General features: G+C 38.4%; 2 protein-coding genes and 1 non-coding gene across 3 annotated transcripts; 2 read left to right on the top strand and 1 right to left on the bottom strand.

Annotated features, from left to right (window-relative positions):
- Window positions 1-1113: 1113 nt before the first annotated feature.
- LOC132199546 (uncharacterized) lies at window positions 1114-23340 on the top strand. Its single transcript, XM_059624352.1, has 13 exons — window positions 1114-1265; window positions 17061-17161; window positions 19729-19998; window positions 20052-20173; window positions 20370-20520; window positions 20584-20922; window positions 21020-21127; window positions 21189-21364; window positions 21427-21700; window positions 21754-21835; window positions 21890-22034; window positions 22110-22302; window positions 22366-23340. Exons 2-13 carry the CDS (start codon window positions 17086-17088, stop codon window positions 22527-22529), a joined length of 2100 nt encoding a protein of 699 aa, XP_059480335.1. The 5' UTR covers window positions 1114-1265; window positions 17061-17085; the 3' UTR covers window positions 22530-23340.
- Window positions 12070-16334, bottom strand: LOC132200727 (uncharacterized). Its single transcript, XM_059626398.1, has 14 exons — window positions 15197-16334; window positions 15076-15133; window positions 14897-15022; window positions 14510-14841; window positions 14403-14450; window positions 14331-14346; window positions 14219-14274; window positions 14055-14157; window positions 13748-14001; window positions 13653-13697; window positions 13567-13600; window positions 13455-13519; window positions 13298-13400; window positions 12070-13247 (listed from the first exon to the last, which is right to left on the bottom strand). The coding sequence occupies exons 1-14, from the start codon at window positions 15248-15250 to the stop codon at window positions 12802-12804; spliced, it is 1740 nt and encodes a 579-aa protein (XP_059482381.1). The 5' UTR covers window positions 15251-16334; the 3' UTR covers window positions 12070-12801.
- Window positions 23341-23998: 658 nt separating the features above from the next.
- On the top strand, window positions 23999-24070 carry Trnaw-cca (transfer RNA tryptophan (anticodon CCA)). Its single transcript has one exon. It is a non-coding gene; the product is annotated as a tRNA-Trp (tRNA).
- Window positions 24071-24188: the final 118 nt, after the last annotated feature.

Genomic DNA, 24188 nt, shown 5'->3' with positions numbered 1-24188 from the left:
AGGTTAAATTTTAATTGATCAATTAAGGTGGCATCAAATTTATAATTTTCAATTATTTGTTTCCTTTAGAGTTTTTTGTAACAAAGTAAATAAATAATTTAAATGAATATTATGAAAAAAAAGTTTTTTTTTGTGTGTGCCAAATTTAATTCTATAATTTATTATATTTTCTGCATTATCATATGATTTCAAATAATATTTCTCTGCTATTTAATGTTGCTGTTTTTTGTGCCAAATGTGCCCAGTTTTAGATTGTTGCTAATTGACAAGCTGGGCCTTCACTACAATTAATGAAAAGAATATTTGTGAGCCTCTTCATTTCACAGTCAGAGATGATCTCAGATATTTGAGATTTATTTGGTATAATTCTGTATTTTTAAGTTACAGCAATTTTATTACTTAATTGTTTCTCTTGATACATGGAACATAATTGATTTTAATGAATTTCCAAACATCGTTATTTCCTCAGTGCTATACAATGAGTTAAAAAATGTTTTGGAATATACACCAATTACAATGAGAAAATTATAAAAATGTATTGTTTTAAATATAATAGAAAGTTTGATATTTTTAATACTTTATTATCATTTTTTCATTTAATCATCAAAGTTGTTATTTAAAAAATATTATGGTATGTAAGAAAATAATTTATTATTATTTTTTGAATATATGTTTTTTTGTTTTTTAATATTTTTATGATCTTATTGGCTAGTGTTAATCAAAAATCATAAAATAGTAAAAGGTGGCAATTTCAAGCGAATTTTATGCTTTAAATTTTCAACCAATTGTATAGATATATCGATCTATATTACACAATGCATATTTGTTTCATCTTCAATTAATTACTATATTAAAATTAAATAAAAACTTCTGATAAATTGATCGTAATGTTCATTGGAAGAGTAAAAATTTTTGCTTGCGAGAGCTTTATTTGCTCTGGACACAGTTGCTTGCCCTATTGATTGGCATAATTATGCATGTCGCAGGCTGAACTTGGAAGATTGTCGTCACCCCGGCGGTATGCGTTCATCGCCGAAATCGGTCCAGACCCTGCAAGGAGGAAGAGGGGGAGCGCCAGGTCGGTCATGCACTCAGGCGCGGGCGAGGAGGGGGCCCGTATAAAACAGTCAGGTGAACGGAATCGCGGAACCAGTCGACTGGCACTCAGGATCGAGAGGTAGTGCTGCTGCTTCTGCTGCACTGAGCGGGTTTCTCGTCCGACCAGCATCTCCACGCAGTCACTGCACTTCCAGTCGCTCCTCTCGGTGAGTCAAACAAAACGTGCTTGTAATTACACCGGCTTTATCTTAATATACTCGTCGTGCTTAGCAAAATTGATTTGTAACGAAACAACTTTTCATACGGGAAATATAACAATAATCATTAATTACATTTAATCGTAAATTAAAATTTAGTTAAAAAACCCTTAAATTTTATTCTTTTTTCAGAAATAGTTTTTTGTTGAAAAAAAAATACACTTTTTATGCTACCTGCCTCTGTTATTTTTCACTTACAGAAAATTCAATGAGAACTTTAAATTTCCACGGAAAAAATTTCTTGTGAGAATAATTACATGCAAAATCAGCATCCTTGTCGCAATTTGCATTTTTCACTCGGCGAGATGAATTGTCCAGTCGAACGGCTTTTGCATCTTTCTCTCGTCGGCCATATGCCACTGGGCGAGCGTTGCTCCTTCGCGACCATTGTTGCGGATTCATTTGCCTCCTGAGCAGCGTGATGTGCAGCTTTGCTTATGGAAACGCAACAAAAGTTTTGCACGGCAGCATAGGGTGGGTCCGAATATCAGAGAAACGATTCTAGAAACGATTCTTGAGAAACGTTTCTCGAGAAATGATTCTGGAGAAACGTTTCTCGAGAAACGTTTCTCGAGAAATGATTCTAGAGAAACGTTTCTTGAGAAAAGATTCTCGCGCAAAGATTCTCCAGGATCGTTTCTGCCTTTATAATTCAACTAAAGAATCGATCCTTGAGAATCCTTGCGCGAGAATCTTTTCTCGAGAAACGTTTCTCTAGAATCATTTCTCGAGAAACGTTTCTCGAGAAACGTTTCTCCAGAATCATTTCTCGAGAAACGTTTCTCAAGAATCGTTTCTAGAATCGTTTCTCTGATATTCGGACCCACCCATAGTCTCTTTTCCTTTGATATACCTAAGAGCTCTTTTTGCCCTGCTCGCTTCCACTTTAATTTTCCAGCTCAGGTGCTGCGAGTGCAAACCACAGAACAAAAGTTTGCCTCAAATGAGGAAATTTTCTGATGATTTGACGCTCATTAATTTTGAGATTGATTACAATCCTTACAAAAGAACCAGATTCACGACAGGAAAGAAGTTTACCTAAAATATCACTAACGAGACTTAAATCAATGAAAATTTTTAATTTTACATAAGTATAATTTTTTATATTATCTTAAAATATGTATATAAAAATTTATTCAGCTCATTATTTTTCTCTTGTCTAATGAACTCTCGTCTTATTTGAACAAAAAATTGTTTGCTTAAAAAACAACATCTTTGAGCTTTCAAGCGAGTACATTATTATTTTTACCCACGAAGCAAATATTTTTATTGCATTTCCGCGAATATGACTTGAGAGATATGAACTTCTTCTTCTCCTTCTTGAGGAAGGCAAAAATTTTCAAGATCATTTACCGCTCGTCGGTGGCAAGCAATTAAATTCTCAGCACAGACCCACTTGGCGCAGAGCCAACGACTATACGTCCTTAGCCGTGATTCGTCACATTATTCATTATACAAGAAACTATTACATATATCCGTTATGCCATCGCTCATCCATTTGGCCAATGACTTATAAAATACCTTTGTTTCTCGAATTCAAAGTAAAAAATAAAATTAAGCAAAGGGAGAGAGTGAGTCACCGACACAGAGCTGCTCCTTTGTTGCTCTTCGGGCAGCTCCTTTTAAAATTATATCCACCCAGGTATATATAACTGTTTTCAGAGCTGAAAGGCAATAAAAAGACGCTCTCTCAGCCTGTGTAATTTCTGGAAACACACAAGGATGGCCACCGAGACGTTGGAATGCTTAAATTTAATTTGATGCTTTTGGCTTTGTAACTCTGCTCCTGCGTTTTGCAAATCGCCCTTTGATTGCTGGTCAGAGTGAGGAAAGGAGTCTAATTCGCACATCTTGAGGTGTAAAGGTAGCGTTATTTTTGGAGAAAAACTTGTGCAGAACTAAGAGAGGCAATTAAGAAATTAACCTTTCGTTTTTCGTCTTCAAAAAGCGAGAAGCACACGCAAAGAAAACTTACTGTTAAGCTTTCCATTCATTTCACCCTCAAAATCACTTTACGATTCAGGAAGTTCGTGCGATTTTTGCAGATAATCTTTGCACCATCTAAAATGAAATTTAAAAATGTATTAATAGGCCTAAACTTTTAATTGGTGGAACGGTGAATCTCTATAAAAGTTCACAAATCTCTAGGGAAAAAGGATTAATGAATTTTGTGTCTTTTTTTTAATCCTGCCGATTCGCGCGAATCAAAGAGTTTAACAGACTTGAATGCCCAAATTCTTTGCAACAATTGCTCTTTCCCATCGGTCCCTCAATTCCTTTAGTTTTTACAAGTGTCTCTGCTGACAAAAGCATTTTGTCCGGCGCGTCTGCAGCTGTTGGGAAGAAGAACAATGAGACGGACGCGCTCTGCGGTCTTGCTTTGTCTTGGGCTCGCTGGCCGGACGGACGCAAAAAGCAACTCAAGTTCACGGGCCCCTCGGAGCGCATCAGAGCGCACAAGTTTTTCGCTCCGTGGATGCAGCCTCTCCTCTATATACACGTACGTCAATTGGACGCAGAATTTTTGTCTACTTGTCAGGATAGAACTAATTGCGCACGGCTACTTTTTCAGACATTTCTCTCGAAAGTTAGTCGGTCGAACGGGATTAATTTCATTTCACGCTTCAGTCTGCGGACGCTAAAGATAAATCATTGTTCTTCCGCCGTCCTGCTGGGCGATTAATTTTACAGCAATACGAAGAGGTGGTCCTGCTTTCTTTGCGTGCGCGACACTCCGCCGAGGAAAAACAATTTTTATTTCTATCTTCCTCTCCGAGTTTAACCGTACCTTGTCTGCACCTCTGTTTCCTTTGTGAAAAACCAATAGTTTTGATCACCATTTGGAATGCGCGAATTGCTCGCTCCCACCGGCTCCCACAATCAATCATGAAAATGCTAGCCATAGAGCTGCATTTTCTCACAAGCAGACCGAAAACAATGGCATATTTCGATGCTGATTAATTTTGGGCACGTGGTTGGGAAACACTAAAAAGACATGACGGTGGCGAACACGCTTCGCATAAATTTCATCCATTTTATTTTTTATTTTAGTTCCTTTGAAAAAAATGTTAATCATTTTAACATGCTTGATAAACTTTCAAATTTTACTAATAATTGATTTAATAACTTATCCCACTTGACTAATTAGAAATTCAAGCGACGGCTCACTTTCCCACCGAACCAGCATTTTGATCCAAATAATTGGTTTTCTCTCATTCTCTAATCACTCGGATCGATGCGGGAAGAGCGCGGTGATGCGTGCGACTCCAATTGCATGCAAGTTCACACATGATTATAATTTATCGACGTGTTATGAGGAAAAATGCGAGGTACCGTTATATGTATCGTGTAGTTAGTGGTGCACGCAGAAATCGGCATCCTGTGCATAAATTTTTACGACAAGATGTGTGTCTCTCTCTCTCGCAGCATCGAACGGAATCCGTCCAATAAATTCAGTTTCCCCAGCAGATGACAAAACGCGAGAGAGGGCAGGAAGACGGATGGAACAGTTATAGCCGCGCACGCAGCATCCATCTCGCGCATGCCGTGCAATTACATCACGAGAATTATTCACTGTGATGCTGGGATGTAATACACGCCGCCGCTTGACCAAACCCGCCGATGCAAACCTGAATTTACCGATAGCATTAAAAGCGACGAGTCCACTTTTACACAATTTCTGGTGTGACCTCGTTAGAATTTTTCACTTACCGCAGCCCGTTATATGTGCACAATTATTCCTTATTTTGCAAAGCAAATTTTGCTAGAAAACATTTGATCTTGATCTTAATGTATCATCTAAAATGAATATTTTTTTACACGAAACAAAAAAGGTTCGCATTCCAACCGACAGCTGCGAATGAGATTTTAACTGGCGTGAAGGTGAATCCTCAAAGAGATGGTTCAATTTTATGATGCTATATTTCATGTACTGCTGGGAAAAGTGAAAAAGTCTCACAGCTTCTGTATAAAAACTAAAACATATATCAGCACACTCTTTTATTCTGAAAGTCAAAAGTATATAATTAAGAACTAAAAGGCTATGATGATCGCAAGTTTAAAAAACTTTTTGCTCGAAACCAATTTAGTTTTTGGTCTGATACTTTTCTTGCTAGGCATAAAGCGTTCAGGCTTTTTTTGTTGACGAGGCAAGGTCGTCGGCCATTTAGATCCATTGTTCGCCGTCGTGTCTATTGACACTTGGCTTTTTCAACTCAATCCTCTCTTATGTGAGTTCTATACCGCGCAATTAAGCAGTTTTAAGAGCGAATCTAAGCGGTGATGGGCTTCTTTTCACTCTTGAAAGGTGAAGAAACTCGGTTCCTTCTATTTGGCTGCAGCTCCCCGCATTCTCGCCGAAATTTATAAAGTGCTTTCAGACACTTTGCTGCTCATAATTTCCGTCCAAAGTGGTTCGGAAAGCGAGAATACATATTATGCTCAGGGAAGGTGAAGAAACTGTCTTTGCTCTCGGAATATCTCGCAGCGAAATTCAGCTATTTGGGTTCATTAGCCATGCCTAATGACACGGCGCTCGTCGTCGGCGTCCATGCGTGTCCAGTCGAGCAGTCTCAGCCATGCAAATGTATAGACATAAAAACGGTTCCACACATAGAAAATGTAACGAATAAAGAGGTGCGGTTTCAAACTCGCGAGATATGGCCACCGATTTGCGGTCTGTCGTGCCTCGGCCTTTATGCTTTATTTATTATAGTTTCAATCCACGCACGTTTTCCAATTCAGTCAGACACTCCGCAGACGCAAACAAAAGGCGCAGAAAATTGATTGCAAACAAATAAATTGTTTCCTAAAGCGAGCGATCAAAGTAACGGCACGGATGATGGTTGGCCGCATGGCCATTTCATTTGCACTGAAATGCTCACGAGTTCAGACCCACCCATATTCCAAACCGCATTTCGCATAAAAAAAAAAAAATAATTTGCCGCCCATTTATGGAAACGAAAAGAATGCTTTGTGAATATGGACAGGGAAACATTTTCCTGCTCATTTTTTGTTAGTGCTGGAACTGCTGCAATGTTCCAAAAGTTTTATAAGCTTATGTTTCTTCAATTTTCGAGATAATTTTTTCATGATCTTAAAAATTTTCCAATCCGACCACTAATAATTATTTTGATTGTAAAGGTCATCCAAATATTGAGGAAAGTCATCTAGATTCAAGCACACAAAAAGGCATCATACCATTTGTGGAACATAAAAAATAATCTCAGGGCTTAGCTTTATAATCTTTAAAAATCCTTTTGCTCTCTCAAAGTATTTACTTCCACTTTTCGGCTTAATAACAAAATCCACAGGAATCACATTTAAGGCTGATCGTGTGTTTTTCTCCCAATGTTCCATATCTGCCCTTTAACGGTACATCCAAAAACTAGCGCCTTATTATTTCTCTTCCTTCCTCGTCTGATACATTTTTCGGTGTGTGTGATAAATGGCCTATTCATGAGCGTTCATGCTCGGCCTGCGAAGCGTGTAATAACGTCTCAGCACGTACCAGTGCCCAGTATGTACGCCCTCCGACCAAAAATTTTTATATTGCACATTACCGTCTCGATTTGTAGCGGCCGGCGGATAATAACCAGCAATCGAAGTTTTTATTACTCTCCGTACGCGATGCACTTGAGCACCCATTGGGGATAATTCGAGTAACCGCAGATTTGTTGTCGGTGTTGTTCTAATAACAGCCAAATTACTCAATTTCGGGCAGCAGTGAGCAGAAAAGCGGAAAATGTGACCGGTGTGGTTTTGGGCGTTTTTAAATGAGCCAAAGAAACAATTATATACACACAGGATTTGCAGACCGGAGATAATTCGCACCTCAAGTGTGTCATTTTATGGTCTTCAGAGATCGTGAGTACCAAGAAAAAAAGCAGCTTGATTAAAAAAATTATTTTCGTAATGATTTTGGCGAAAGGAGAAAAAAGGGAATCGTGATGAAAGTCCAATCTTCTCTGTTGACAGAAAAAATATTTTATTTTTTTTACAAATACTCCTCTACACAATATAACCCGGGGCACCGGTGGTCGCCGATTTATTTAATTACACTCTCTTGTTGTGGAGGAAAAGCATTTTTTACTTTATGAGACGCCCCTGGGACGTGAAGAAAGGAAAATTAGAAAAAGGCACGTCGACAAAAAGCAGTCGATAAATGTGCGCTCGACTGGGAGATTTGAATCGGCGTGTGTAATCAGATTCTCTCGATTTCATTCTCGCACGGAATAATTAAAATCGAGCTGCTGTCGGCACGACTCTGATTGTCGGACGCACAAAAAGCAAGAGCGTCTTCTTTCCTATGGCTAACTGTTCCCCCGGCCAGCATCGCGGCTGCATTATACAGAGCACCTGTCGACGACGAGCGGTTCGTCGACCTTTCTCGCCCATTCAGCTGCCGGCAGTGGCAGCGGCCGCCGCTGTATCGGGTGTCAAATAAGGGGTTGCTCAGGGCGCACAAACGGTACTTCTTCTCAAATTCATACCAATTCCGCATATCAAATTGCAGTTTATTTTTATATTTAGAGTATTTATATAATAAACTTTTTAGTATGCTATTAAAGATATTACAAAATAAATAATAAATGAGTTTCTGTCATTAATTAAAATATTTTATTTATTTTATTATTTATTTAAAGTTATTTAAATTATTTACTGCTTATTTAATTTAATTATTTGCTTGTGCATATAATAGTTAATCAGCCCTTTTAAAAAAATTAAAAAATTGTTTGAAACTTTCTATTTTTAAATTTCAACCAAATAATTAATTATCACATGATTATTATCATATCCTTTTTCCATTTGTGATGAGCGAATAGTGAATAGTAAGAGACAAAACATGATTCAATTATTATAAAGATGAAAAATATATTATGAAATATTTTCATTCTTAATTTTTATCTTTTTCGAATATCCTTTTTTTCTCTCCCAAGATGGATTATTGTTTTTAGATTAGATTTTTCAAGATGTTGTTGAATAAATAAGTAATCTTTTCATTAAAAAAAATCAGCAGTATTTCACCGTTTTGTTGAGATTATCCCAACACGAGGTGCAATTTGAATGCTAACACGCTGTCAGTGCAAATTATGATAAATGGCTCAGCGCTCGCCACCGCTCGAGGGTAATTTCAACGAATGGGTCTGCAACAAATTTTGGCAGATGTTTGTCAGTCGTGACGGTGGCGTAAAAATAATTATATTCAAACCAGTGAATCACATTTGGCGGCGCGGTTTGAGGCCAAGTGTTCACCAATTCGCAGCACGCAATGTATTTTCAACCCACATATTCTTGGCTCTGCTTGTTTTATTGACTCGAGAGACATGAGCTAGACTTTGTTCTCGATGGGAAAAGAATTTTTGATGCAATTGAGGTAGGTACGGAACAAGCCAAGGGCCACTCACCTTTCTGGTTGATGATGTAATTGAAAGAGGCTGACAAATTCCTAACTCTATTGAGACACGCTGGTTTTTGTCTCTCGTTGAAGTTAAAATGCAATTAGCAAGTTACAGGGAAACCGAACAGGATCCTCTGTTTCAATTGTATAGAGAAAGATCCAACTGTTGGTGCATTGCGATGAGTCGTTTTTAATGGACCCTAAGATGTAAGATAAACGAAAAATGGCGTGGAATTGTGCAAAATCAGCATGGAAAAGTGCATGACTAATTTACCTGACAGTTGGTACTTTTATATGTAGTTAAAAAATCGTGGGACTTTCCGTGCAGAATTGCAAGTCGCTACTAAAAGTGCCTTAACATTTATTTTTACGTGTCTTTTTTTGCTTGTCGGCCGTCGCGAAAAGTGTCAATTATGGTCCAATTAGAACACCTATGAAAAACGGCGGCCGATCCGAGGAATTGCATTTATACATATGGAGTTGAAAAATAAGAGACCGTTAGGTTTACTCAGTCGGGTTCATGTACTCCACTAATTTATTTGCACTTCCCACAGCTCTTTTCGTTTTAAGGTGAATTTTTGCTTCCTCGTTGATGCCCACATGCACCCCGCGAGATAATTACATTTTTTTTTTTTTGCTAAAAGCTTCTCGTGGCACTTCTTTGCGTGCGTGTCTTATGAACGGCTCGCGTATTTTTTAATTTATTACAAATGGAAAAAAAATCAGAAAAAAAACTCCCGTTAACAAATTTATGGCGCTGTGCTGCTGACAGCTGTAATGAATTCCCAGTTTTACGCCGGAACCTCTCTCTATATAAAAGTTACGTGAGAAATTTCATCACGAATTTCCTTGTAAATTTTAGAATAAAAAAAAAGAAGTGAGGTTTAAGGATTATTATAGATTTCCGATGTGGGGCAATTTATATAATTTATTACACCTTGTTACCTTTTACAAGGTGACAGGACAAATTCAATGGAGCTCTCGCGAATCAAAATTGATTCAAAGTGAACAAAAGGAAAACGTATATTATTATTCGTGTGAAGTTCGCACGACAAATCGGAGGCAGACAGAGCATCCAAAGAAATCAATTTCCAGGCCACCTTTGGGAATGAGAGCGCTTCGCACCCAATTTCAGGGCAATCCCAGTTTTCAATTTTTTTTCACATGCACCAACTTGTCTCTTCCTCACTTTTTGTCCAAAAAGTTTGGCTGGGTTTTTTTTCTGTCGACGGCGTGGCAAATTACAAGACGTGTTTGTGCAAAAAGTCTTATCCGCGACGCAGCATCTCTCGGGAAAGTGAAAATAGCATCGCCCATTAGCGGGCCAATCATAACTTAATGACACCTTTCGTGGGTGCTGCTCGCACGTTGCGCTAGGTCTTTGAACTTAACACCTCCGCGCAAACAAACGAAAAATTTTCATATCAGAATTTCTGTGCTTGTACATCTCTCGTCTCTCACTCTTCTTCTCTTTCAAGAAAATTAGGCACACACAATATGTGAGCTCATTAGAAATGCATCTATTCAAATTCCGCCTACTTTTAACGAGCGTTTAATTGCTTTTTTATCCAAAGCAGACGCACTTCTTCGCTTCCTTCTCACATGGCAATTCGCACCGCCGCATTTCTATGTACGCTCGGCAAACAATAATGCGAAGGCGCTCGGAATTAATTCGCGTCGGGAGGGTCACTGACTCGTTCACTCAAACTGTTTGCCTTGAAAATTATTAGATGAAAAAATATTGCAGATCGGCTGCTGACTAATGTTGTATTTTTGACGCGTCCTTGCCTCCAGGCTCTCTTATGATATTTTTTTTGCATTCCATCATCAGAGTACAAATAAACAACAACAACAATAATAGTAAAAAAGACATTCCAAAATTTATTTGGAAAAAGAAGACCTTGATAAATTGTATTGATCCAAATAATTGTAATAAATCGTCAAGCATTATTGTTTTTAAATTCATTGGCACATTACACCGATTCCAATATCAGGCGCAATACCATCTCGAGCAATTAGCATATAAGCTGGATTTGCCTGGTCAATTTTCATGACAACCACGCTTGGCTGGCAGAGTCTGGGCACTGATTGATTTGGGAAAAGGTGGTGTTGGAAGAACAATGAGTTGTCCGGTGCTGATGAATTTGCGCAACTCGCCTCTAGTGCGCCGACAGTTTTTGTCTCAGATATGTACGTCAACTTGGTTACCCCTAAAAATACACACGTTGGCATAAAAATTTGATAATATTTATTCCGAAACTCACATTTGCTTTTAATGTCGGCCGCGCCTACAGTTGGTGGGTTAAACAATATCAAGATATCCCAAGCGGCGAGTGCCTTGATCTGCAAATGATTCGCAACATTAATAATTATAATAATATAATAAGCATTTATATTCAAAAAGCTGTTTATTAGGGATTTTTAAAGTTACGCCTGGAATATAGAGTTTCCTGCCAACGTTGCAACAAATCTGAAACGCCTCTTCAAAAGTCTATATTGTTCAATTGAAGCATTAAAATTTTTATTGGTGCGATGGCCAAAATTCTTACTCGGCCAATTTTCTCATGAGCATAATATATGCTTGTTTTGGGAGAAGTCAAAGTATATCCGAATGCGGCTAAAATTAGCATATGATTTATTATTGCAAAACGAAGGTAAAATTTAAATATTTTCATCTTACGGTCACTCGCTATCGTGTCAATAAATGTTTGCTGTTGAAAATCAAAGTTAAAAATATTTGAATATTTAATTTCAGACTATTTTTACGTTTCTAACACACAGAGCATTTCCCGTTATCATGCAAGTTCTATCAACAAGGCAGCCATCTGGTTTTCCATCCTTCAAAAAGTTATTTAATTAATTTTTAATCTGACATAATTTTTAGAAGCCATATTTCCATACACCTGAAGAATTGCTTGTAGTGACCATTTTCACAACTAGTGCCGGGTTTTTGTCAAGCCCGCATTTGTAAATTTCTGCCGCTGTCGTGCACTCATCAGCTGTAGCTGTAATATTTAATTTTCACAAAAGCACAAAGTGGCTAAAAATAGGCAAAAATTACATTTTCCAGCGCATTCATTTGCTCCAACAAATGCAGTCTGCAGTTCCGTTGGTTCTTCTATTTGGGCCTCAATGGCCCTTAGTAATTCTTCACTGATATACTTGCCATTCAAAAACTGCATTTTATTCTTTTTACATAAACTCTTTTATTATGACGTGTTATCATTTTACCATTCCAACGCTCTCTCCCATACATTTTAAGAAACACTGCAAAAAAAAAAAACAAAAAAAAAACATTGCTACCGAATAATTTTTCTCTTTAAAAATTTCGCACCCTGACATGTTGAGGTAAATTTGACACATTCTTTATACCCAATTCAATAATAGAAAGATCCTCTTTAAAAAAATCGCAATTATTTAGTTCATAAATTAGTTTGGTAAATTTTCACTTACTGGCACTGAGGTCCCACGTGACCATGCATTCATATTGTTTCCCAATTCCGTTATCCCCTTTCATTAATTTCTAAAATTTTATACGATCAGGCAAAGCCATAATTTTTCTTTTATCATTAACTTCGCAAATGAAATATTTTTCACTGCCGCAATTGTCAGTTCCGATGGAGGTCATATTGTCAGTTAAGACTGACGTGTCTGTCAGGATGCACCCTGTGGTCGGGTGACCTGACTTCCACCTGACTGCAGGATCGTTTATTCTGCGTCCTGAGGAGCACCACGAGAAACTGCCAGCGCAGTTCGTATCGGTCCCTGAGGTCCAATATTCGCTGGGCTCCAATGTTTTATTATTGATATACCCTTTTTTTATATATTAATAATACAAATTACTTAAGAGCTAAAAGAATAATGACTTGCTTTTGGTCAATTTCGCAAAACACTCATTTTTTGAAACTCTGTCCAATTCAAGAAGGCTGAATCCGAGTGAACAACAGGTCGCTCTTGCATTCTCCCATGTGGCCTATCATTTTTACTTATTTTACATTTTCAGAAACGAAATTTATAGTACTTTGGCTGCAGAAAACAAGAAGTGTCGCCCACAAGAGGAGAACCATTTTCCATACGAGTTCATATCTATTTGAAAATTAATATAGTATTACGTTCTGAATATAAAACAATACTTTTTAAACGTTGATCCGCATCAAACAAACTCGGCTTACAAAGTTTGAGTAAAATGAATTGGTTTGAAAAGATGACACTTTTATCAAATACCTCTCTTTTGCACAAATCCAATGAAGGACACTTAGTGGCAGAAATGCATTTTACGTCACTGGGCAACAACATTTCGCACGCGTAAATGTAAAGATCGGTGCAATTTCTGTCTGATAGACGAACGCCAAGAGTTTTATTCTTGTCATAAATACGCAGGTGCACACATTCCTGAATTCCGTCATTGTCTGGTTGTCCTGGCAGCCATGCTTCGTCAGGCACAGGGTCTCCAGATGGGCAGAAAGCCCACTGGCCCTTACAACCTCGCTGACTTCCACCGGTCCAGTAGTTAAAATTATATTTCCAGTTGGCTATAATTTTTTATATTTTAAATTTCTCACAATATTAACAAAATTATTACCACTGGTGAGATTATTTAAGCAGGTCATCATTTGAGGTGAGCTTATGTCAAGTGGTCTCATTCCAATGGAATTGCATATTGCAAAGTTCTCATCCCACGTTACCTGTGAAGAAAAATATGCCAAAATTTAAATTGGAACCTAGAAAATTTTACGCACTGGCTTGTTTCCAAACAAAATATGTTTGCCACACGCATGTACCCAGTAACAATATTTTGCTGGCTCTACTTTTGAGTCAATATTGTTCCATTAAAAAAATTTATTTCCAAACCTATCAGTGCTTTATTTGCATCAACCAGAGAATCCTTTAAAAAAAAATAAGTTATTTAATGGAACGTGGTTATTAAGAATTTTTACATTTAATGGTATAGTTGCTGGACACAGAAACTTATCACAAGCAGGCTGCAAAATGTTTTATGAAAAAGTTTTCAACTTAATGAAAAATTTTCTACTTCACAAACGTGGCTCATTTTGCTGCTGCAGAGGGCCATTGTTAAGCCTGACAGCGATGCATCTGTTGCTAACTTAAAGGCAACACAGTCGGCACCAGTTGTCACAACCTGACTGGCTGACCATAATAAAGGGTCAATGGTTGCGGCTGGATTTTCAGGGAGGGAACACCACAAAGCTCCTGCTTTTGCGTCACTGCAGTTGCCTCCTTCCTGAGAACCCCCTGTCCAAAACGTGGCCTCCGTCATTTTGAGATCTAATTTAAAAAAAAAAAAATAATAAAAATTAACCGTAATTAAGTTAATATACTTTGGAATAAATTTAGTAAACATTGCTTTTCTGTGATTTTCATTAGTGACAAGAGTGACGCATTTTTTAATTGGCAGTCTGCAGCAGCTTCAGGCAGAGCAACCTAGAATCACATTAATTCATAATTCTCTGCCATTATTAATTTATAATTTGATTTGTTATACTTGCTGAAAGCCGATTTCATAAACACGTCCGCACACAGTTAGCCTTTGGGTGGAAACTTAAGAAAGAACCAAGATAATTTTTCAGTTTATAATCAGTTGCAAAATCACATACGTGGAACTGCGGGAGCCTATTGCAAATTTTTATCAAAATTTTTTTTTTAATTTTTCTGTAAATTTAACTCACTGTTGTTTTCGGATATTTTATTGAGTCACAGGATGATTTGAAACAAAACTGAAACGTAAATTTTTTAATAAAAATTAATTGAAATTTAATATTCCTTCTGAATATACGGCTGTTGTTGTCGTTGGTCTCACTGTAGTAGTTGTTAAAGCAGTAGATGCAACCGTTTCTGATAGTAAGGTGGACAAACTTGAAGGGACATCTACTGTGACAACAGCAGTAGTTTTTGTGCTTGGCTCAAATTGAGTCGTAGCTCCATCATATCTCGTGCTTTTAATTGCTTCTGTTGTGGGTTGGCTATTTTCAATTGTCAACTCAGTTTGTGCTTCTTCAGAGGGCTCAGAGGGGCCTGCGCTACCGTCCGTTGATGCAGTACTCCCTTCATCATTTTGTGCATCTAAAGACGTCTCAATCTCGACAAGATCGCCATAACCAGTACTAGCTAAAAGATAAAAGAAGTGATTAATTTTCGGTACATTCAAACATCCAATTTTCACTAGTTTCCACTTCTTTGTTGTCTTTCTTGAACAAGGTAGAATTTTTATTTCGTCCCCTTTTGCTAGTTGCCAAGCAGCTTCGCCTTCCACAACATTTGACAATGTATTGACGAGGTGCTCTAGCCACTAAAAAGTTTTTCTTCTAATTATCAAATATTTAACTCAAGATACCAATGTACGTGCTCTTGATGATATTTGAGAGCCTGCCCTCAACTTATGGTTCCGGCGTTTTATTTTCTAGTATTTTTTTATATTTATTAAATATCAAAATTTATGCTAAACAGGGTATGCTTTGCTTACCAAGCTACAAGCAATGCTGATAACAATCAATATAATCCATATTTTAAGTCTCATCTTAGTCTTAATTTTAATCCAGTCACCAGTGTGATGCGTGATGCTAAACTAAAAGTTGCACTTTGAAAAATGATCCTCTTTTTTGTTGGCGAATGATGAGTGACGCAAAGCTTTTGTGACGATATATGTTATGATTTTATTATTTCCTGTCCTGACATTGGTTTTTGGCAACCTAAAATTCTTTGTTTGCGACATTTGAAATGGGAGAGGAAATGCGTACATATGCGTAAAATGAAACACGAACAAAACGTTAGTCAAATTGGTTTACAAGCCAAAAGTTTCTGCAAATGAACTGCAACTGTATAAATATATTATTTAATTAAATAACCATAAATAACATACTTTACAGATCTGCTGTTCAAAGCCAAAGGTAAAAAATAACGAAACCAAATTTTTACCCTTTGCTTGCCAGACAATGAATACAAACGGATGCTCCACCCAACAGTCTCCGAGCGGTAGTAATTTGCATTTGATTAAGTTGCCAGGCGTCACAATGACGCGTATCCGACAAAATGATTTGGATCAAAAATAAAATTTTTGCTCTACTTATTCTTCGGATTACTTTTATAATAAGAAAAAATGATAAAATTGTGTTCACAAAATACAATTAAAGCGGCCCATATATTTCTCGCCGCTCGTATGTGTATAATTTCATGGCTATTGAGCCGCGGCGGATGAATTTGGATTACATAATTATAATTACGTGCGAATGGAGACCCAGTTTATGCACAAGTATGCTTCTCGGCCACAACAGAAGGAATTCATAAACAAATGAATGGCCGGAAGTGTCCGCTATACTTATATCATATCATTATGCCAATAAAGAAGGCATAAATTGTTGTGCAGCACGCGGCGGCCGATGCGCTTTATCCAGGTCGTTAGTTATTATGAACGGTAATGCATCATGGAGGTGCAATCATCAATGACAATCTCGTCGTTGGCTCTTAACGGGAAAATCTCTTGTGAGCCGCACGATGAGAACGTCCTTTGTCGATAAGTTATTTGCTCTGCGCGAAAAATGGCTTGTTTTTTCGAGTGACTACGTCGAAATTGGGCCATTGTGTTAATACTGGAGACACACAAAAGGGCCGTTTGGCGCCTCGCGTCTCTTTGAAGCAGCGGCGCAATGATCGTAGCTAATGAAGAAGAGCAGCGCAATGCTAGCAAAAAAGGAGGAGCAAATTACTGTTATTACTAAAGCAGCAGGTGCGCGTCAAGACCCAGATTAGTGGCGGAACAGAATTTAAACGCCGAGTACCGCTTCCTGGTTTTGTTTTAATTAACGAGTAAATTCTATATATTTCGAATGGTTTATTAGATGAATCAAAGCAAAACCATTAAATCTCAGTATAGATATTTTAGGTTCATACAAAAACCTTGCAGAATAAGTTACAAATACTAATTTTTATTATTTTTAAATTTACAATTTTAAAAACTTTAAAAAGTTTTTAAAATTGTAAATAAAAGCAACGATGGTTGTTCATTTTTTATTCTATATGACTCTACATAAATATTTCTAATTGAATTTGTGAAATTTCATAATGGGTATTAATTAACTTTTTCATTTTCTCTAGAAAAGAAATAATCGCTATGTTCTTCCGTTTCTTTTTACCTTTTTTTTTTAGAACAAACATATATTGTTTCATTGCTTTATACGAGCAAAAATTTTAAATACCATAGCACTATCTTTTTGTGGATCAGGAAACTGCCGAGTTTTTTCTACTTAAGTTTATTATTTTTATTGTATTCTTCCACCTTTCAACATTCGCATATTATTTATTTATTGAAGTGCAATTTTGTTTTGTTTCAGAATTTGTCAGCACCCAAAAAGAACAATGTCGATTTCCTCTTGGGCGCCGTTGCTCGTCGCCGCCCTCGCCGTTTTCCAACCCGGCATGGGCGCCAAAAACAGTGAGTGTCACTTTGTCGTTTTTATTTTCATTCGCTCTCGTCACGTGTGAAAACACACGGAGCACGATCGGGTGTGTAGGAGCAAAGGAAGTTGATGCATGCACAAGTATGTGGGCTAAGAGTTCACTCGATCGCGAAACAAAACAGCACACGCGTGATTGACGTTCGAAGCATGACAAAAATATGTAAATTTAGCATGCGTCCATAAAAAAAACTGAAGGTGCTGACAAGCGCGAAAATGTTTGGGCCCATTGTCCACACATTGTTTGCGAGGCGTGACTGCAAGGTGCAAAAAATTTTTTGATAGGCCGGACACGGGAAAAAAATAAACAAAGTCCTAGCTGTTTTTTAAAAGGTTCTCGTTGCCACTTGTCACATTTTAAAAATACAAAGAACCTCTAAAAATTTAAAAAATTGAGTCATAGGTAAAAAATTTGGTTCTTCTTTTATAATTTTTGATGGACTGAACGGCTGCTCACTTGACGAGATAATGGGACAAGATAAAATCTGATTATTGTTTCCACCTGTCAAATTAAAAGGTTTTGCCACAAACAAAGTCATTAGTTTTAGAATCTTGATTGTGATAATGCTATCGTTTGTATCGCTGAAAGAGAAAAGTTCAAGGACCTCCGAGAGTGGTATGGTTGCCTTCGAGAATAAAGAATCTTTGAAATAAATGCACGGCCGCGGAATGCGAGTCCAAAGAGAAGCAGAGTATAGAAGTACCGTTCGCACGAGTAATATTTTGCATATCTGCTCTCGTCCGTCTTGAGCATAATGTGGCGCGATGACTGGCGCATCTCTCGCGCAACCAAAAGCAGAGCAATTAAATAAACATTAATCAGCCGCTACCGGCGCGCTCTGCCACTTTTCAATCGCTGCCGGACAATTAAGACTTTAACGGGACCATCGCGCTTTTCGGCGGTTGTCGCGGTGGAGCATTAAAAAGCCGAGAAATTCCCACGAAGGCCGCTCTCTTCATGTCACACAATCTGGCTAATCTTGCTTGCAATTCCATAACTGTCCGGCCGTCATGTGAACTCAAGTTTTTTGTTTCTCACACTTGCATGTAATTTTCGGATGCGGTTTTTGTGTGCGCAAGTAGGTTAGCCGGCTTTTTTCAAATTTTCGGCTCGTTGTGTGGTATTTTTATCGCAGAAAACGGAACAAAGGGAACCAAAAAGATGAAGAGCATCAGTGAATATAAAAGAGCGTGTGAAGTCGCGCCAAACGGCACTAATCGAATTAACGTTATAACCAAGAACTCATCCGGAAAGACACAATGGGAATGAGATTGTCTTAATTAAAAAAGTCTAGGTAGTTAGAGCTGCATAATAAATACTTTGTTTATACTTTACAATTAAATAACAGGCAGTACAGGCACATCAGCATTCCAATAGTCATTGTCTTAACAAAATGAAGACAGCTCAAGTATTTAAATTTCAAACAAATTTAAATGAAAACCCCTGTTCTTTGCAAGAAATTTAAATAACCGTAAAACAATATTTTCTGAATCTTCTTTTTAAAGATATCAAATGATTAATTATTCTTCATCACTCTTTTTGTTGGGAATAAGTATGAATTGATGTTTAAAGTATTTTACTTCTCAATTTGCGAAATACAGAATAAAATATGCAGCCGAATGATTTAAATTGCTTTCAAGAGAATGCTTTATTAATAATAATTTCTTTTCTTCTTAATGCTGCACAGTTTGTTCAAGTTAGCAGCATCCACAAATTTAAAATTCAAATCAGAGAAGATTTATGAATCAAAGCTCTGCTTTAATCTCGAGTCCCATTTACATTCAGTGTAAAATAAATATTAAGGAATCAAATTTCCATTCTTCTCTTTGAAGCTCAAGGCAGTCCATTCACCGAGAGTCTTTCTTATTTTCATTTCCTATACTCGTTTATCCAGCAGCGCGTGGTGAGCATCTATATCTTTTTCTTTTCTATACTTGTGATTACTGTCGCGTGACCCAGAGAGCATGCAGAACAAAAGCACACACACAAAACAACACTGACAATGACCTCATGCAAGAGGTGGGTGTAAGGAGCGATTTGTATCTTTCAAGTCTCACTGGGTCGGCGCTGTTCCCGTTAGCGGCACCAGCAAGGTCTGCCTGCTAAGGATAGACCGGCGACGAGACCACGAGCGAGCACCGTAATCGCATGGGAATTAAGCGGGCGAGCGCTGAAAATAATGCGCCTGCACGCCGACACAATTATGCATTTTATTCGGCGCCAATTCGGGATGCGTGCGAACGCGAGAGATGCTGCATTGCACGCAAATTAACTCATAAGTGGACGCCGCCTCACGACCGCGCAGAAAAATACATTTCCTTTGCCAAACGATCTAGCGAGGCTCATTCATGAGTAATAAAGCGATCGGTCTTTTTTTTGTATGGCTGCGAACAGATCGTGACCCTAATCAAAGGTCCATTTTCGTCACAATCTGAGCGTAATTCACGAGCAATTCAAAGTTCAAACACGAACTTAAATTTAACGAGCTCCAATTGTGCAATCTTCATCTGATAAATAAATAAATATTATTCTATTATTTTGCAGTGCGGATGGCGTTTGAGAAGTTGACTGACTACGACTATCGCGGCACTTCTTATTACACAGCCAAAAACCTGACTCTGAGCGAGTGCCAGGGTTGGTGTCGACAGGAGCCCAACTGCTTGGCCGCCGCCTTCAGTTTTGTGCCGAATCCTCTGACCCCAGTTCAGGAAACTCTGTGCCAGCTGCAGAATGAGACGCAGGCCTCCAACCCCACTGCCACGGCCCAAAGGGCAGTCAACATGTACTACATGGTCAAGGTCCAGATCAGATCAGGTTTGTAGAAAACTGTTTTTAAATTTTCCAAAATTAATTTTAATTTCTCTCAGACAATGTTTGTGCGCGTCCCTGGACCTTCGAAAGGGTGCCCAATAAGGCCATCAGGGGTCTGGACAACGCTCTCATCTACACTTCCAGCAAAGAAGCCTGTCTGGCTGCTTGTCTGAATGAGGTAGAAATGTGAAATTATTTTAAGATAAAAATTGCCATTAGCTATTCCGAGATTTTGTCGTTCCCACGAAAAATCATGTCCTTCTCATGTGTCAGCGAAAATTGGGCAGAAAGTCATTTGAAAATAATTGGCTTTTGCACGATAAAAATTCAGCGAACCGAGAAATCAGCCACTTCACGCGGTGCTTTATTTGCAGAAACGCTTCATTTGCCGCTCGGCCGAGTACAACTACGCTAGTCTGCAGTGCCACCTGAGCGACACCGACCGCCGAACTGCCGGTACCGGACCCCTCAGCCAGCTCGTGGACTCACCCGGAGTTGACTACTTTGAAAATCTCTGTCTCAATGGTAATTTACTTTTTTATATAACCAGCTTATGAATTAAAAATTTAAATTATTTATTCTGTTCAGGTGCTGATGCTTGCAAGGGCAAGAAGACCTTCCAGGCCCCACGCATCGGCGTTGCCGATGACAAGATCTCTCAGTATGTGGCTTTGAACTTCTACATTGACAAGGAATTGCAGGCTCCTTCTGAGGCGGCGTGCAAGCGCGCTTGCGAGGTCGAGAGTGAATTCCTATGCCGATCGGCCCTTTACCGCAGTGATAAGAGCTCGTACAACTGCCAGCTCTTCCACTTGGACCACCGTTCTCTCCCTGATGGCCCCAGCACTTTCCTCACCGCCGAGCGCCCCCTCATTGACACTGGAGACACCGCCGGTTCCTACTTCGAAAACAACTGCGACCAACAATGTAAGCAATAACCACTATTTTTTTTTTGAAATTTAAATATTTAATTAATTTAATTTAATTTGCATTTTTTTAATAATGTACAAAAAATTAATTTTAGCCTCCCCTCATACCTTGCCTGTCACTGTGGACAAAATCGAAGATAACACTCTCACCAACGAGACTCGCTCGGACATCAACTGTGACAAGACTGGAACTTGCTATGATGGTTTGCCTATTATTTTAAGTTTAAATTTTCTATCTCTATCTATTTTTTCTGGTAAAAATAGTGACCGTCAACTGCAAGGACACACGTATTGCTGTGGCTGTGCGCACCAACAAGCCATTCAACGGCCGCATCTACGCCCTTGGACGTTCCGAGACCTGCAACATTGACGTCGTTGAATCTGACACCTTCCGTCTTGACCTGACCATGAGCGGCCAGGATTGTAACACTCAGTCTGTGGTAAGTTTTTTCTGTTCCTGTTGAAAAACATGTTTAAATAAAAATATAAATTTTATTTACAGTCTGGCGTGTTCACCAATACTGTCATCCTGCAACACCACAGCGTCGTCATGACCAAGGCTGACAAAATCTACAAGGTCAAGTGCACCTATGACATGTCGCCCAAGGACGTAACCTTTGGAATGATGCCTATCAGAGATCCTGAGATGATCAGCATCACCTCTGCTCCCGAGGCTCCTCCCCCGAGGATCAGAATCGTGGACGGTGCTCGCAGAGAGGTTGAAACTGTGCGCATTGGAGACAGGCTTACCTTCCGCATTGAGATTCCCGACGACAGTAAATTTGAAGCAAAAATTTAGCGTCAAAATATTAATTGCAATTTTGTTCAGCTCCTTATGGAATCTTTGCCAGGAGCTGCGTTGCCATGGCCAAGGACTCAAAGAGCACCTTTGAAATCATTGACGAGAATGGGTATTTTATTTTTTTAAATGAAATTTCAAATTATTAATTTCTGTTAAACTACAGCTGCCCTGTTGACTCCACCATCTTCCCTGCTTTTGAGCCCGACGGTAACGCACTGCAGTCTGTGTATGAGGCTTTCCGTTTCACCGAATCGTACGGAGTCATCTTCCAGTGCAACGTCAAGTACTGTCTTGGACCCTGTGAGCCTGTAAGTAATTTTTTTATCCTGAAATTCACATATTAGAGAAAATGTAAATAAAATTAAATAAAAATAATTCTTAAGGCCGTCTGTGATGCTGGAGTTGAGTCTTGGGGCAAGAGGAGAAGGCGTGCTGTCAACGCCAGCGAGGAGCAGTCCGAGGATGACATGTCCATCAGCCAGGAGATCCTTGTCCTTGACTTCGGAGATGAGAAGAACAAGGACTTCCTTCGTTCACCCATTGAGCCTGGAAGGACGCCCTCTGCCGACTTTGATGGTAAAATTTCCTTTTTTACTTATTATTATTAAATATTTTACAATTATTTTTCAATTTTTACAGAGCCCTTGGTGACCCCAGTGAGCAGCGAGCCATGCTCAGGACGCGGTACACTGCTTGCCCTGTCTGTGACCTGCGCCCTTTTGGCCCTCCTGTATGTGAGCACCATTAGCTGCTACTGCGCCAAGAACTGGCTGATGCCCGGCAAAGGCTACGCGGACGCCTGATTCAGATTGACTGACCCACAAAGTGCATTAACTCATTTTAATTTTTAAAACATTTAGCTGTGTTCCCTTTCTTAAATTGTGCGAAAAGAATTTTGTTTTTCGGGGTCGAAGATAATTTTAAATTTTTTTTCCAGTAACGAAAGAATTTGACTGATCTCTTTGTATTTCGTCACTAAGATTTGAGTCAAATGTTTTGTTTGGGTTGAGCCAAATTTGTTCTGGAAAAAAGCTGAGCAAGGAAGGGCACACTGTTGAACAAACCTCGAAAGACGAAGTTACTAATATACACACGACCAGTTTTTTTTTGCGATTTTTTAGTTGACGTGACTTTTTCATTGAAAGAGTCTCGCGTTCTTCTTAGTGACCATCTCGAAATGCCAACTGACTTTTTTTAAACTAACCACGGCGTCCGCGTTTCAGAGTGAACTCTGATAATTTTCACTCTCGGAGACGCGGTCAGACACTTGGGTGCGCGCAGAACTGGTGCGTGCACTTTTTCGGTTCTCAAGAGGACGGAAAATTGTAGCGGAGGGTGTCGGGTACACAGGCGCGTTTTTGTTGCTCTAGTGCCACTGATGTCCAAACACTGGAAATCGAAAGCATGAATCGAGCAATAAAAATTGGCGTGGGTTTTATCTCTAACAAAAAAAGATTTAAATTATTTTTATTTATTTTATCGCTATAAGTAGGATAAACGACAATCTATAACAATAAAAAATTCTTTTACCATTTGTGCCGATTGTAAATAACGATTTTGTCTATTTATTTTGTACTAATTCAAGCAAATAAAGAAAAAAAGTGCAAAAAATTATTTAATAATTGTTTTTCTTTCTTGCATGGAATCCCTTTGAATTGAATTGAATTTTAAGAAATTCAGAATCCATGGATACCCGGAAAAACATTTTTCATCCTGTTCTTTAAACAAGTATAATTATTAAAAAAATAAAAAAAACTATAATTATGAATTATTATTGTATTGCGAAATTTGATTTTATTATCTTTTACACTTCAGTCACTCTACGAAAAATATTTTAATTTTTATTTTATTTAGAAATGTCTATTTCTCCTAAAATGTACACTTTATAATAATATAATACTATGTAGTAATTTTGAGCTGTTAATCAAAAGCCAAATCAATAGGGAAAAGGATAAAATACTATTAAATCAATGGGTAGCAGTGAATACATAGAGGAGCAGGCTTTTCGAGCGTCTCTCGCGACTCGCGCCTCTCCTCCAACGCACTGGCGCGCATGCGTCATACCGCTCTAGTGCGTCTTTATTCGCTCTACCGCTCTAGTGCTCATTATGTACGGCTTCCTTATAATTTCTGAAGAAAATAACCAATATTAAATAACAGTTATCAATTTCGGCCGGATTTGAGCCCTCGTTATAAGCCTTATCCGTATCCTAGCAACCGGATTCATAATGCATAGGATAAATAACAAAAACTTCGCTCAGCTCAACTAAGCGACTCCGTGGCGCAATGGTAGCGCGTCGGACTCCAGTTCCGAAGGCTGCGTGTTCGAGTCACGTCGGGGTCAATGTTCTTTTTGATTTAATTTTGATGAATTTTTGTATAGTTGGGAAAAATAGCCTTCGTTATTTTATTTCATTTTATTATTTGTTTGTGCCGAACGATACAATTAGATAACGATTATT

Source organism: Neocloeon triangulifer, unplaced genomic scaffold (assembly GCF_031216515.1).
Source record: "Neocloeon triangulifer isolate White Clay Creek 2 clone unplaced genomic scaffold, ASM3121651v1 ptg000014l, whole genome shotgun sequence".
NCBI classification, from domain to species: domain Eukaryota; kingdom Metazoa; phylum Arthropoda; class Insecta; order Ephemeroptera; family Baetidae; genus Neocloeon; species Neocloeon triangulifer.
Note: the sequence above shows the minus strand (reverse complement) of the source record. Positions and strands in the feature narration are given on the sequence as shown.

Coding starts and splice junctions, on each gene's coding strand:
- LOC132200727 (XM_059626398.1), bottom strand. CDS start 15,250: ATGAGACTTAAAATATGGATTATATTGATTGTTATCAGCATTGCTTGT. Junction 14,842..14,896: donor CAACAAAGAAGTGGAAACTA/GTGAAAATTGGA, acceptor TTTATCTTTTAG/CTAGTACTGGTTATGGCGAT. Junction 13,401..13,454: donor TTTTGTTTGGAAACAAGCCA/GTGCGTAAAATT, acceptor TTTTCTTCACAG/GTAACGTGGGATGAGAACTT.
- LOC132199546 (XM_059624352.1), top strand. CDS start 17,086: ATGTCGATTTCCTCTTGGGCGCCGTTGCTCGTCGCCGCCCTCGCCGTT. Junction 21,128..21,188: donor GACTGGAACTTGCTATGATG/GTTTGCCTATTA, acceptor TGGTAAAAATAG/TGACCGTCAACTGCAAGGAC. Junction 22,035..22,109: donor GTCTTGGACCCTGTGAGCCT/GTAAGTAATTTT, acceptor ATAATTCTTAAG/GCCGTCTGTGATGCTGGAGT.